The 15,523-nt window shown below is 43.3% G+C and overlaps 1 protein-coding gene across 4 annotated transcripts in view; it reads right to left on the bottom strand.

Annotated features, from left to right (window-relative positions):
• Window positions 1-1,184: 1,184 nt before the first annotated feature.
• The window catches only part of LOC144114968 (protein SCAI), a 63,041-nt gene continuing 48,702 nt past the window's right edge, over window positions 1,185-15,523 (bottom strand). For 2 of the 4 annotated variants that reach the window (XM_077649045.1, XM_077649046.1), the window contains exons 13-14: window positions 9,180-9,266; window positions 1,185-1,469 (exon numbers count right to left, since the gene is read on the bottom strand). In XM_077649045.1, the coding sequence (XP_077505171.1) occupies window positions 1,326-1,469; window positions 9,180-9,266 (231 nt within the window). In that variant the 3' untranslated portion in view covers window positions 1,185-1,325. The remainder of the gene's footprint in view (window positions 1,470-9,179; window positions 9,267-15,523) is intronic. The other 2 variants (XM_077649047.1, XM_077649048.1) reach the window with 1 other exon arrangement.

Here is a 15,523-nt window from a genome sequence, read left to right as displayed (position 1 = left end):
CCAGATGCTGCCGAACATGGTGGCAGTCATGCAATGATGAACTGCAGAGGGTCACTTTGGCCGGCGTGACGTCACCGTGCCACGCGCTAAGTCGGAGTGCTGCCGCTGTCTGCGCGATGGTGCGTGATGCACTGAAGAGTCTGATTAAGCACTTTGCTACTGAATATGGTCTCGCACACTTATTATAAGTGGTGTGAAACTGCATTATCAGTTGAACTGAGGTGTTCCTGGAGTGGACCCCAGGTCTCCAAGTTAACCAAGGAAGTCCATGCTGGCAGCTCAAATTAACCAGTAAAATATATATCAGAAATTATGGGACCACAGAAATTCTGTCAATTATCTGAGATTTCATATTAACCGGTATCGAATTATCGAGGTTTTACTGCATCAAACACAATTTACTGTTTGAAAAACTGTGCTCACTGAGGACAGAACTGTAACTGAGAAAAGTAATCAACAAAAAACTGGTTCTTATGGAATGCTTGAATTTACTTGAACCGATTTGAACTAGCAACAAAGAATTCTGAATTTGTTATACAGGCATTAAGTACAAGTGCCTGATAACAAGAAATTAACATAGTTGCAATTTCTGATAAAGAGACCACATAAAATTAGATAACTTCAGAGATCTCACCAACACAAGTATACAAAATGGCATGTCTCTAATGTATTGGGCTAATACATCAATAAGTTCCAATTGAATATGACAAAGAATAAAATGACTACAAGGTACTGATTGGATCATGAGCGGCAAACTCCCATCAAAGAAAACTCTTCGGGAGCAAACATGACAAGACTCTCACAATGTAAACTCCAGCCACTTTTGGCAGTGCATTCATCTTTCCAATTACAAAACCTGCCTCCACTCCACTACTTGTCTCAACTGACTTCAAAATTATACAGAACACATTTAAGTTTGCATGATAGCAGCCAAGTGGCAGCTGGTTTGCAATTATATTTTTTCATGCACAGCACTGCACTCCAAGGGCTTCAATATTAACTCCATGAGCTTGAAGAAAAACAACTTCAATAAACAACACGAAAAAAAATTAGTTTCTCTTACAGTCAGCGACTTATTGTCAGCCTTAAGAGGAACGAAATGTAGTGATGCATGTAGCACGTTACAGATCAACCTGTAAAAACATGCCGGCAGCACCCAGACAACAGCGTACGCAATAGAGCTTGCAAAGGGTGTCACAGACAAACAACACCCGCTCATGTATCAAGGCTTTCAAAGAGAAGTAGGAGGGTAGGCAGAAAAGGAAGAAAGACCAGTTAAGCTTGTGGCGTATTCCCACTCAGGCCAGGGTGAACATGACCGCCTGTCAGTCAGCCTCATCGATCTCCGAAAAGAGGGAGCGCACATCCAGCACCTCTGCCAGCTCCAAGATGGTGCGCTGCAAAGCTGGATGATCCAAGACCTCACTCTCGGGAATTGGAGGATGTGACCGAGGTAGGTAGTTGGACCCCTTGGGAAAAAAAAGAAGACAATTCTGCAGGACACATCCAAGTAACTACAATGTGCTGCCAGTTTAGTTTGCCATGCACTCGCAGCAACCAATGCCACTGCAAGACTCCACTGCTGACATTCTAGTTCCCTACTGTCTTCACTGAGCGCACCACACGTCATAGTGTAGTTCATCAAAAGAATACTATTCGGCAACAATGCAACTATTAATACGTCCACTGCGGCAGCGATTTTTGGGGCCCTAATCCCTGTGCGCTATGGCCCACCGGTGGGGCACCCTTAAATTTTCTTGCCTGCAGCATGACCCACCAGTGAGCCTTCCGGCAAAGTCAACTTATTGGAACCGACAAGAGATGGCAGTAGCAACCTGGATGTGTTTTTGCAGGCTCACTGAAAAGTCTGAGCTGTCCCATGGCTTCATAGTGCCACACAGTATTCGTTCCGCACAGCAGGAATACAGGACGTGACCGACCAGTGAGCCACGACACTGTCAACGTGTTAAAGAAGTTCTCGAGGTGTCAGCATTACATAAATTCATTGCTGAACTGTGGGTGCTCTAGCTCAGAAAAGCATATATTATCAGCATCAAATGAAACATGAGCAAGACAGTTTCAACAGGAACAGTAAACAGAGATCTTAATTGAAGGCAACTGAATACTATTGCACTTGATTTTCATTTTAAGAGGGAGAAGAAAGCTGCGTGGAAGTGTCAATAGACCGTGCCTATATTTCGTCTTCAGAGGTTGTTTTATGGTTCTAGTTACCTTGTTCACGTTTCATTTGACAGCAGCAAGAAAAAGCAGAGCTCAGCTATGGTCTCATGGCACCACTTATACATATTTACTACGGTGTAAAAAGCTTGGTAGTGCTAGGCAACACCCATGGATACTACTTTAAATTGTTTTTTCTTATGCTGCTTCACAACCAGCAACAACTGCAATGCATGAAAAGCTGTTGATTTCAGTTTCAGCTTTCCCTACGAGAACAATGCTGGCCACAGATGAACAAAATATTCTGAAAACACAATCCTTTATGAGTAATTTCTTTTGTTACTTCATTTCAGTAACTGCTTGTTACTAAATTGCATTGGCCGAGCATGAAACAAGGAAGAATACAAAAAGTAACGGTGACGATTACGTAACCCGAAAATCTGAGGACACTTAAGCTTCGCCTTTAAGAGTGGAACGTGACAGCGTGTTACAGTGCTGCCAGGGAGTCCACGGAACGCCATCGGCTGTTCGACGTGATGCCTTGACCATTGGAAACACCTCTGAAAGCATTTTTCATTTTTTCAACTGTTTCAATCAACTAATTGATCAATTGCACAATCTAATTTTTTTAATTACCATCATGAAGCATTGGCTTTTTCATTCTGAGCATTTTGACACCTCTGAACCCCCTTTTTCCAATTTTTCATTTCTTTGATTAATCCATTCATCAATTAATTAGAATTATTTCATTAACTTGTCATCGCTTATCATGCACCAATCTATCATCACTGGAACCACGAACTACCATGATACGATTTTTTTTATGCAACCCCTGATTATTTCCGATATGCAGTGCCGACCACTACGCCGACAGCCTTTTGTCCGAACAAGCTGTATATGCTGTCACGGAAAATAGTGAGTCCAAATGTATTACTTAAGGTGTACACAACGATAATGCTGACTTCAACAATACAGTTTCATAGAAAATGAACTAATCTATTGGAAAAGAGAGACTTGCCATTTTAGCTTATATAAAAAATGACACCAACTTCACAAACAGAACTCTTGTTACCACCCTTATCCTTAACCTAACTGAATGTAGTCAAAGCTATGTTGTGTTCAATGTAAATATTGTTTGCTGACACACTTTTGCATACAGAACTGTTTGCATATATAACCGCACTACTTCATACTTGCTCATGCACTGCTGCCCACTTATCAAGGCATTAAGACAAGTTAGAACACTGCAGAGTGTTTGGTTTTGATTTTTTTTTTCCTAGCCTGACTGACTGCACATCAGCTCGGGTTTTCCCCCTAACAAAACAAATATAAGACTGAAAATTTTCATGTGCATAAAAGAAAAAGTACATGTCAGCACCTTGCCCTTGTACACTTTCAGTCTGCTTCTTTCCTTCTGAATCCTTCCTAGCTATTTCAATGTAGTGACAAAAAATTAAATGAAAATCAAGGGCAACATAAAGGATTTTCTTAGCTTGAGGAATGTCAGTCTAACGGTTTATAGTATTTTGGATATCACTTGCTCAAAACCCAAGTATGCAGAAGGAGTTATCCGAGCTGCCCAAGAATGCTGTCACCAATGCCTACTCACTTGAAATTGCTACTTACAAGCCAAAGGTAGAAGCAACATGCAATAAAAAAAAAAGTCCGCATATAACTTTTTTTTCTTTGCCCAAGAGAAGAGTTGTACTAAAGAGCTTGACTACCAAGTACAGTCAACTCGACTGCCAAGCTAAGGAATTGCACCAACAAAAAATAAATAAAATAAAAATAATAATAATTGGTTATTGGGAAAGGAAAGGTGCAGTATCTGTCTCGCTTTCAGTGGACACCTTAAATGCACTGTGGAGGGAGGGATGAATGGCACCAACAAGAAACAAAGAGACGCTGTAGTGGAGGGCTCTGGATTAATTTTAGCCACCTGGGTAATGTGTGCTGGCATCCCTGAAGAACCCCGGGTGGTCAAAATTATTCCAGAGCCCTCCAGTATACACTTTCTTTCTCACCCCCTTCTTTTACTCCTTTCTTCATCCCATCCTCCACAGTGCACTTCAGGTGTCCACTGAGAGTGAGACAGGTACTACACCTTTCCTTTCCTGATAACCAATTATTTTTTTTCCCAGTGCAATTCCTTGGCTACAAGTGAAGTTCCACTGTGCAAACCTAAAAGCTCTTAATATTACATTTTTACGCACACCTCAGGAAGACAATATACCCCCTCAAGCCATTCAGCCAACTTTGAACTGCTGTTTATTTTTGTGCAGCTAAACCTGGATGTAACGAATCTCCATGTGACAAATTCCTCTATTCTACAAAGTTTCTCAATTCCATAATGCTGTTTCCATTGAAGCGCGCATACGCTTGCACTCCACATAATGAAGGTGTCGCAGCAGCTGATGTTGATATAATGACCTCACTATACTGACTATTTATTAGATGGCACTGCGTTACTTGCATTTTGGCCATACCGAGCTAAACGTTCATGATGATAAAACAGGAATAAAGGAATGTCTATGATCACAGGCGCGTGAACGCAAGTGACACAACGCGCTGCATTCCAGCACCATCAGCCCCTTTCTGCAATAAGCAGCAGTCTCCGCAGCTTTCGCTTTTGTAGCATCACGCCAAGTGGAACTACAACAATTTCTGTTCCGAAGCAGTGCAAAATAACAGGACATAGCAAAGAAGACACGGGAAGAGCGGTGCACGCCCCTAGCTGCCACTCGGTTGTCAGTGCGATTCCGGTAACAGGTAGGCTTTGCCAAGCGCAGGGACAGCATATAGCGCCAGCGATGTGAGCTGAGTCTGTTTCCTAGGGCAATCATGGCCGCGCAGACCGAGAGAGGAGACATGTGAGAAGAGGCAAGCACCTTGGAATCCCCCACTTGCCAAATTCACCCTCACCCCCACTATGCGTAGTGGAGTAGTGTGAGCTGAGGCAGAGATGGCGGTGGCTGCTGCTGCTGCAGTCATGTTATCAATGAGATCGCAAATCGTTTTTCAGATTCCATGACTTCACAGGTGTTTGCTGTGAACGTTTGCAAGGTGATTTCGCATACCTCTACTTGTCATGTTGATTTCGTTTCTGCTTTGTCCTTTTGAGATTTAAGTGAAAACTGCATGTAACGAAATACTGCAGACTTTTTCAATTTTGGTATATCCAGGTTTAACTATGCTTCTAATTGCGACTGCATTTACAAAAGATGGTTTATGGGGGTTTAACGTCCCAAAGCGACTCTGGCTATGAGGGACTCCGTAGTGAAGGGCTCCGGGAATTTCGACCACCTGGGGTTCTTTAACGTGCAGTGACATCGCACAGCACACGGGCCTCTAGGACTTCGCCTCCATCGAAATTCGACCGCCGCGGCCGGGATCGAACCCGCGCCTTTCGGGCCGGCAGCCGAGCGCCCTAACCACTCAGCCACCGCGGCGGCTGCATTTACAAAAGAAAAATTCAGGGTTTTGCACTAATGATTTGCATGGCTCTTGAATAATCTCAACATTCTCACACCCACATCCATGTACCTGCAACAAGGTGGCAGCCAATGTGCACAGTGTTAATGTCATCACTCAGCAGTTTTTAATATGCCTTTCTACATTTCATAAATACAGTCGAATCTCGATGACACAAACACGGTTGATATGAAATTCGGGATGATACGAATTCATTAAGTTCCCAGATCGGAGTGCATTGTGTACAATATGCAGAATATCGGATGTTCCGAACACTTCCTCCCGCCACTGCGGATCATACAAATGCATGAGCTGCAACTGCACCCTCAAGCACTAAGCGCTGCTCACACATTGCCGATGCCTTGATTGTTAGTAGTGTGGCACGGACTGCAAGCAGTGAGCTACGGCGCGCAGCATGCACATTGCTGACTCCGCGACTGCTAGTCACACTGTACACACAGGGAGCAGTGAACAGTGGTGCGTGGCTTCAGATTGCTGGCATTGTGAGTGAGCGTAGGCACATGGCCCGCACATCGTTGATGTTACAAGTGAGTGTGGGCACGCGGCCCGCACATTGCTGACGTCGCGATAGCCAGTTGCGCAGTATGCACTGCAAATAGTGAGCAGTGGCTGCGTGGCCGTAAATAAATCCCGCCAGCCCTAAACAAATCTCCATAAATGTATTTCTAAATGCTTCTGCATATAGATTTTGTTCTGTTTGGATATTACGAAATTTCGGGTGATACAAATATTTCCCCAACCCTGTGAGATTCGTATCACAGATTCTACTGTATGATGGTTGGCTGGGCCAGCACCACATCAACTCCAAAAGGCAACACGAGCATTGATTATAAACTAGCGATTTTATTTCTGAAGGTGGGAAAATATAGGCTTCAAATAACTTCAAAACTAAGACACAAATGGAGAAAACACAACTTAGCATATGATGTATAGAGGAAAGGCACATGCCCAGCTTGGCTGTTAACAACTGTGAGCAAAGAAAAACAAAAACAACAAAAACAAAAAGGGTCAGCAAAAAAGGCACGTAAACAACAACAAAAGGCTAACTTGAAGCTTAGCGCGTGTCAAGGAACTGGTGATTGGTGCTGTGCTGACACACGCTTCCCAAATTTCGCGTACACAGTGGTTATGACATTTCTTCAAGATCCATGTTTGGTGAAGCAGAGGAAAGTAATCTTTATAGCTGGTGCAATGAATGGCAAGGTTACAATCTGTTGCCTCTACTAGAGAACTGGCGTGCTCGCGCAGCCTGTCATTGATGCACCTTCTGGTTTGTCCTATATACAACTTGCCACATGACAGGAGTATTTCATGTACAACATGCGCCTTATATTGCACAAGTCTTCACATGTGGTTCATTTCGCACGCTGCACAACTTGAGCCCCATTTTACAAAGGGTCACGAGTTTGTTAAGTGCCGAGAATACAAGACGTACTCCTACCTTTCCTGCTGTTTTCTTAAGCATGTGTGAAACACTATATAAATATAGAATGACGGCAGTTTGTGACGGCTCGCGTCTGGGTGAAAAACTGCTAAAAGACAGTCACCCACACCCCAAGAAAGAGCTCCCAGACATTGAGTGATCATGAACTGCTGTCATACCATATTTGCATGGTGTGTCTGTCACACAGGCTTAAGAAAACATCAGGGAAAGGTAGGAGTATGTCTTGTATTCTCAGCACTTAACAAACTCGTGATTCTTTGTAAACGGGTTAACTCAAATGAGGCTGAAGTTCCAGCGTGCGACACGAACTACAGGTGAAGATTTATGCAATGTAAGGCACGTTTCTACATGAAATATGGCCGTCATGTGGCAAGTTGTATACAGGACAAACCAGAAGACACATCAATGACAGGTTGTGCGAGCACACCAATTCTCTAGTAGTGACAAAAGATTGTAACCCTGCCATTCACTGCGCCAGTTGTAAACATTGCTTTCCTCTGCTTATCCAAACATGCATCTTGAAGAAATAGCGTGTGCGCGAAATTTGGGAAGCCTGTGTAAGCACAGCATCCCTCACCTAGCTCCCAAAGGAAATCACATTCCTTAATCACCAGTTCCCTGACACATGCTAAGCCACAAGTTAGCCTTTTGTCGTCACTGTTGACGCATTTGTTTTGTTGACCCTTTTTGTGTTTATTGTTTTGGTTTTTTTCCTTTACTAAGTTTTTAGCAGCCAAGCTGGGCACGTGCCTTCCCACTCTACATTGTATGCTGAGCTGTGCCTTTTCCATTTGGATCTGTTTTCAAGCTGCTAGAAGCCTATATTTTCGTGCCTTCTGAAATAAAACCACCAGTTGAAAGTCAGTGCTCATGTTGTCAGTCTTCCTTTTGTCCCATCTTTCGCGCTGTTTCTCAGGTTGAAATAAAGCTTCACTATCAAAGACATCACATAAAAGCTGCTGTGCCCGTGAATACCTGGCTTACCTTAATATAAAATATAACGTTCATTCGTTGTTCAGACTTAATGTCCATCCTCCTCATGACAAAGATCAGCACTTAAAGTGATACTGAGGAAAACTCCCTCCAATTATTGTTCTCAGTAAAAGTTGATTATCTGGCTCCTTCTGGCTGTGTCTAAGTTTTTCTGGTAAGAAAAGACACATTTATGGCTGAGAAAATTGAATTTCAAAATTCTCCCGCAGCTCGATTCACTCTTGACATCCACACTGAAAAGACTGGCTGTCACTAAGCGAAAGCAGTGTAGCCTAGCCTCCGAGATCCACAACAAAAATATTTTTCAGTGTCAATGCCAGCAGTTTACTTGCGAAATCAGCCGGTGACAGCAACACCTGTATTTAGTTTCTTTTTTGTCTTCTAGCTTATAAAAGCTCGGTTTTCGGTGAACGTAGTTTCTTTGTAATCACAACGCAGTAACCCACTGATACAGATCAACTTCAGTTTACTCTGCCATGTTCTACCAAATAACATCAATAACTATGAGATGTCACATTGCTTGCATGTACAAACATGAAGTTGCACAACAACTGCAAACATTAAGTCAATCTTGAAACTAAAGCGATGAAAGATATACATTCATTCAGCTACAGCCATGTTTTACAAACATGTGTAATGACAGTAACAAATAAAAACAGGCATGGGGTCTCTCCAAGCTCTCACAAACTGTTCGTGCTCATTGCTCACAAACGGCAAAATGTTTGAAGCCAGGAATAATGCATAAATTACAGCTCAAAATAAAATTCAATCTGTAGAAATCTTTCCCACTAGAGCACCTTCAATCAAGCAAAATAAAAAAGCATGATGGGACATGCAGCTGCTCATGAATGCTTCCTTCGTTTATAGAGGTGCATTATGATGATATAACAAAGCACAGCATGCATCAGCTTTTTCACAGCTAAAGTGAAGAAAACCCAATGTGCAGTGGAAAAAAGAACAAGGCACATGCTGCAAGAAAAAAAAAACCTTGCAAAAAAAGCAAATGCAGCACTCGCAATAACTGCTCAGGCCAGACGAGCAGGAGGCAAACGCAAGAGAAAAGCGCAAATACCGGCAGGCTCTGGTAGGGAGGCGTGCCCATGGCTGCCTGAGGCATCCTCTGATACAAGTTCTCTGGGTCCCCCACCGAATACTTAATCTATGGTAAAAGAAACAAGAACCAGATTCGGAGAATCCAACAGCAAACCAAATCACATGTGCCACCAAAGAGCAAACTGTGATGACTACCCACATAACCAAGTGCTGCAAATCTGGAAAAAAAGGGGTCATTCTCAAATATGTTAGGCACTGGGGGGTAGGAATCCTCGATCAACCAAAGAAATTTCAACAAATATTTTCATCCTGAACTAGAAACACCTTGGAAATAAAAATAAAAAGACAATAGAAAAATGGGACTGAGGATACGAATCCAAGTAAATGTAGAAATAGTGAAGAGCCAGTCTGGCCAACCATAGTGTGCACAATATTCAGCCAATGCACTTGTGCACATAGATCAACAGAGTGCAAGTGCCATTTGCTGTGCAGTACCATTGTGCAGGGAAAAAAGGCCAGTGACAGAGCAGTTCCCACAAAAGATGGTGAAGCTCAATGCACTGCGACAAAGGTATATGCCTTAAGGAATACAAGTATTACTTCCTATGAAGCCGTAACTAGAATAAACACCAAGCTCACAGGCAAGCTAAACCAAAACCTTCAAAAACCTTAGGTAACAGCACTGTAAACAAACTTCAGAGCATATTTTGCAGCAGTTTCCACAACTGAATTATCAGTATTCCCCAGTTTTGCGTAGCACCACAGGTATTTGTTTTATCACTATAAAACAGGATTGTTAATTTTCTACGCAACAAAGTTGTCAAAGAGTTGTCATAGTGAAGGCCTAAGAATTAAATTTGCAAGCAGCCTCAGGCATCTTTGCTGCATGATTTTCTCTTTCCTTTCCTATACCCTTCTATTTTAATATTTCACCTCAGCTACAAATTTTATTTTAATACTGCTGTACATTTCTTTAAAGTTTATCATTGCATGTTTCACCTCAACATTTTTCCGCAATATATGCTCTTGAACATTAATACTGCACATTTTGCATTTTGCCACAATTTACCCAGGACACATAACAATTGTGCAAAATTCAGACTGCAGTTTTTAGCCACATCATTTTGAAATGAGTTGCCTTGTAAAATAAAAAAAAAGTGTACTTGCAGCTTTTTCAAAGGAAATTAAGGATGTTGTTGTATAACTGCGATGAACACTTTATTGTTTTGTGCCTTGTATCTTACTACTTGCTTTTTTTTTATTGCCAGCATAACAGGTTCTGCTCAGTTAGATAACCTTGGGACACTCAATTATACCACCATGTTGTAAAAGGAAACAGATCAGATTTGATTTCATCCGGGGCTTACATGCAATGTTCAATGTATGAACAAAATGTTCAGGACAAAGCCACCTTTTTGGAAATGGTGCTGTTCATTGTTCCTCTTGATGCTCTACATCTTCTTAATCATAACTTTTCATGCCTTTTCAATGACTTATTAAATTTCAGTATTTCAAACATTAATTCATTAGTTATGTACAAAGAATGCATACTGCTGAGTACTCTACATGACTGCCAAGCATACAACTTGAGTTTCATTCTCATGAAGAGGACAAGCAAATTTTTAAAGCCTGATCTTTTTTATCAGAAACACTCAGCATAGCTCGACTTTTCGAGATAAATTTTTATCACAGAAGACAAGCAGAACCAGGCTTTAAGGGATGCTTTGGCAGGCTTTAGAAATTCTGAATGCACTAACAGTGTAGAACATGTGGTTTTGATCACTCTGGCAAAACATTACTGTTCTACGTCTCATTGGGGAGCCCGCTATACCAGAAGGCCACATGCACTTCTCAGTGGCTGCAAAAATGTCCTTAAAAAAGTAAAATAAAGAGCAGGATATTGCCAGTCACGATACCTCAGCCTTGTCACAGTTAAAAATGCTTGTCTACTTTTCAAGCGCAGACGCACCGGAACCAAGAGGTGCACGAGCCTTGGCAGTGTGCACACTATGTACAAACGGAGTATAGGTGCCATGTCTGCCAAAGATCACCACATTTGACTACCGCACATTAGTGCACGTGGGTCCAACTTTCACCTCCACAAGAGTGGTCTCAAGCCATGGGCTAAAAGCAGACCTATCAGCTTCATTTGCCGCTCATGTGTCCTGGAGATTTTTGCTGTCAAATGTACATACATGCATGCAGGTCATTGGTTCGGATCCCACTGGTGACATGTGGTTGTCTTCTTGGTTGTCTTTTCTTGTAATTTCTGTAAAATTACCTCCTATCTAACTCATTTCATTCCCCCTTTAATAAACACAACAGAAAACAATTCCCCCCATGCTTTCCTTGGTTTCAATAATTGCTGGCTTGAGGCATTGGCTAGAAGCTTGATCCTGGCTTTAAGCAAGCCAATTCATATGAGCCTGCGCTGCTGCTCACACACTGTGAAAATCAAGTGGAAGGAAAACAGTATTCTACTCTAATTCTAAGATCACAGAAGGGACCATAGAGAGAGAGTGCTGCATTATCCACATAAAAATCTGCAAGAGATTGTGATGCTAAGAGACATAGAGCATGAGGAACTGTAGCAACAAGGTGTAGGAGCTTATCAAATAGTAAAAGCAAGAAAGAAAAAAAGGAAAGAAGCACGGTTTTGATGAAGGGCTCCGACATGAGCACAAGCTATACTGCAAAGCAGCAAGCATAGACCCAAGCAATTCATAACTCACTTGCTGCTTAACTAATTAATTCCTCAACTGACTTGGGCAGTGCCTGAGAGCTAATATTTGATATCAAGTTTTAACAAAAAGCCGTTTTCTGGCCCTTTAGTTTACAACACCCCTGATGTGCTCTTTTTGAAGCCCTGCTCTTTCTGCTAACCAAGCATGAATGGTATAGAGAACTGAAACAAAAAAACTGAGCATACAGCATCAGAGCCAGCAGTCGCTCTCGCTCAGCCCAAACAGAACAATTTTGTTTTTCTACCAGCGACTAACACAAGAAGAGTGGCTGCCACATGTTCATATACGCAGACTATAAAATAGTTGAACATATAAATTTGGGGGGGGGGGAGGAACGTCGCCGTCATGATCCACAGCTCACAAAAGCCTCCTAGGCAAACTTATGTCCGGCCACCTGTGCATCAACAATGCATTGTTACAAATCCACATGTCTAATCATACGTATCTTCAACGTCTTCAGTCGTTTCTTGGCTCGTAAACCATGCTTTAGGGAAGCAATTTCTAATGCACTCTGTTGCAAGTCCCATCCACACGGCCTTAATAATTCCTACAGCAGCAAACGAAGATATCCTACCAGGAATGTCGCCACCTGGTGTCAACTGTTATCAGCATGCACTGTATATAGCGCTGATGCGGGGACATCTTCAGCGTGTGAATGAAGCATATGTCCGGCAGCTGAATACTGCACTTTTCATTTGGTGGCAAGAAGAGCAACTAGTGGTGTGTCGCAAAGTTATCAAGAACGAGCCGAAGCTATTATTTTTGTCGCCATGACATGGGTGCATTCAAAAAGCCACTCCATGAGCAAATCATGCATTGCCCTTATGAAACTTATGCCTGGTTGCATGATCCACGAATGAAAACAAAAACCAACGTATTATGCTAGCCTTTGTGTTTGGCCTGTAGCATATGAAAGCGCACCTCCCAAAGTATCACAGTTTGCTAGACTTGCCGATGCAAAAGAAGAGCCGCTGGCAGCAGCTGCGGCTCTTCTGCGTGCACAGACGCATGTTACTGCGAAAGCCTGCGTGCCTTCCACCAGTGCAGATGTCACCTTTCAAGGTATTCGTTATTGACGGCACCATATGGTAAAACTGTGCTGTTTTGTTGGCAATAATGCCTTGCCTTTCCAATCAAATTCTTTAGCCACCCCATTCATTCCGAGGACAGGTGTCACAGGGAATCGGAGGCACTCTTCAAACTCTGTGCTTACCAGATTCGCGGGTTTTTCGAGTGCGAGGTCGAATTTGCAGTGCCCCTCCACTTGTTACAACTGAGTTACGCTGTCATGGTTGTTCGCTGTATCTTAGACGCAGTCCCATTGCCCCAATGCATACTTTGATGGTAGCACCACCCTCGTTCTTAATAAGCGAACGTTCGCTATAACTGTGGCCGTTAAGTGGGCTCGACTGCACCTGATATCTGAACTACTTAATCACTCAATAAACAATAAATTTCCCTCTTCCCCTGCAAGAAAAAAATACCTCGCAGCAGAAACACCTACAACCTTTGTCCGTAAAGTTTCGAGACTGATTTATTTTCTTCTCTAGAAATGATTCCCCAAAACAATTGTTGGTGTGTATGTGTAGCGCCATCTTTTCGGGCTAACCTGAGCTATTTATGTTAATTGCTAAGGCAGCAGCTAGATGGCACAACATGTAGAAAAATACGGTCACTAGTCGTCTGCGCATTGAGTGTACATGTGGAGAGATAAATGTCCACCTCGAACAGCGTGTAAACTTAAAACTTTGTGTGGCGCTTGGCAAGATAGCCACACAGACGTATGAGCTCCTTCGTGACGCTTACGGCAACGAGACATTATCGTGGGCGCGAGTTTTCGAATGGCACAAGAGGTTTGTTTCGGGGAGAACATTGGTAGAGGACGACACAAGGCAGGGGCGCCCTTCAACCTCACGGAATGAAAACAACGTGGCTCGGATCAGGAAAATTGTACAGCAAGACCGCACCATTACAGTCCGCATGCTATCAGATTCTCTCGACATTAGTAAGACAACATGCCACCAAATTTTGCGTGAGAACTTGGGGAAACGAAAGTTGAATGCCAGACTTGTGCCGCACTCCCTCACACAGGACCAGAAGGACACACGGGCATCAGTGAGCGCTGATTTGCTCTCCGAGGCAGAGAAGGGTGCTGCATTCGTCGACAGCATCATTGCTGAAGACGAAACGGTGTTTTCAATACGATCCTCAAACAAAGAGGCAGAGTGCGGAATGGCGGTCCACACGCTCTCTGGCGTCGAGAAAGGTGCGGCGACAGAAGACCAAAACAAAGACGATGCTGATAGCTTTTTCCATTCCAGAGTGTCATACACCACGAGTTCGTCCCACAAGGGCAGACGGTGAATCAAGAGTTTTATGTCCGCGTGGTCCAACACATGCGTGATGCACTGCGACGCCGTCGCCCTGACTTATGGCATCTGTACAATGGAGCCTTCTACACGATAACGCAAGGCCTCAAGCACAAGCAAGGCCTCAAGGCTCGCCAAGCACAGCATTACTGTACTTCCCCATCCGCCATACTCGCCTGACCTCTCCCCATGAGATTTTTTTGCGTTTCCTCGTATGAAGAGAGCCCCAAAAGGTCGCTGGATGGGGAGAGTGGAGGCCATTCAAGACGGCACGACAAAGGAGCTGACAGCCCTGCCAAAAGAAGCATTTTCCAACTGTTTCCAAGACCTCAAGAAGCGTTAGAAGCTGTGTATAGACTGCAAGGGAGACTATATCGAAGGGGTGCTGCGCATATGATTTCAATGTTAAAACGCATTTTTTTTTAATGGACAGTCTCGGAACTTTGTGGACAAAGGTTATGTATTAGAGCTGCAGCACTGATAAGCACTAGGTTACACGCACACCTTCCTCATTATGAACAGTCACGGCTAAAGCAAATAGTTTTTTTTTAATCCATAAGGTACAGGAGGCTTCATTAAAACATTAAGTTGGGCTAGTTGGTAACGGCTTAAAGGAATCATATTCTTAGCGGTAAGAAACAGACACAACACCAAGCTACACACACACAGGACACCCGCTAGACTTCAACTGTCTTTACTGGACACTTGTACGACATAAATATGTATCAGTGAGCACACGCAGGTGCCTCGTCATCCGCATCAGGTCTAACTACGCCCTCCCCTCTCCTGCAAGGCATAGGGTTGCGCAGATAAACAATCTCTTTTTCTGCCAACGCCAGGGAGGGAGTGCTTACACACATGTCGCCCGCTTCTTGAATACGAAAGGCTTCAATAATTTCCCTTTCTTTTTTGTCTGCTCCCACATGCATCACAGACGTAGCGTCATATACTGGGATACAGCCTTTACAACTTCTGCAATGCTTCACCAATTCAGCTCCACCGGCCTGTGACGAAACATCCCTTCTATGCTCTCTAATCCTGTCGTTGACACACCTTCCGGTCTGGCCTATATATACCTTGCCACAGGCAAGTGGAATGGTGTACACCACTCCCGTTAGGCAGGTTACAAACTTCAATTGGTGCTTTTTGCTGCAACACGGCTTCTTCGTTTCTGTGACTGCTGAACATAATCTTACCAGCTTTTCAGGGGCTGTCAACAGAACACCAACACCACATTTCTGGGCAACTTT

The sequence above is a fragment of the Amblyomma americanum genome, chromosome 1, assembly GCF_052857255.1.
Source record: "Amblyomma americanum isolate KBUSLIRL-KWMA chromosome 1, ASM5285725v1, whole genome shotgun sequence".
NCBI lineage: Eukaryota > Metazoa > Arthropoda > Arachnida > Ixodida > Ixodidae > Amblyomma > Amblyomma americanum.
The sequence above is the reverse complement of the archived record's forward strand: the minus strand, read 5'-3'. Positions and strand labels throughout refer to the sequence as shown.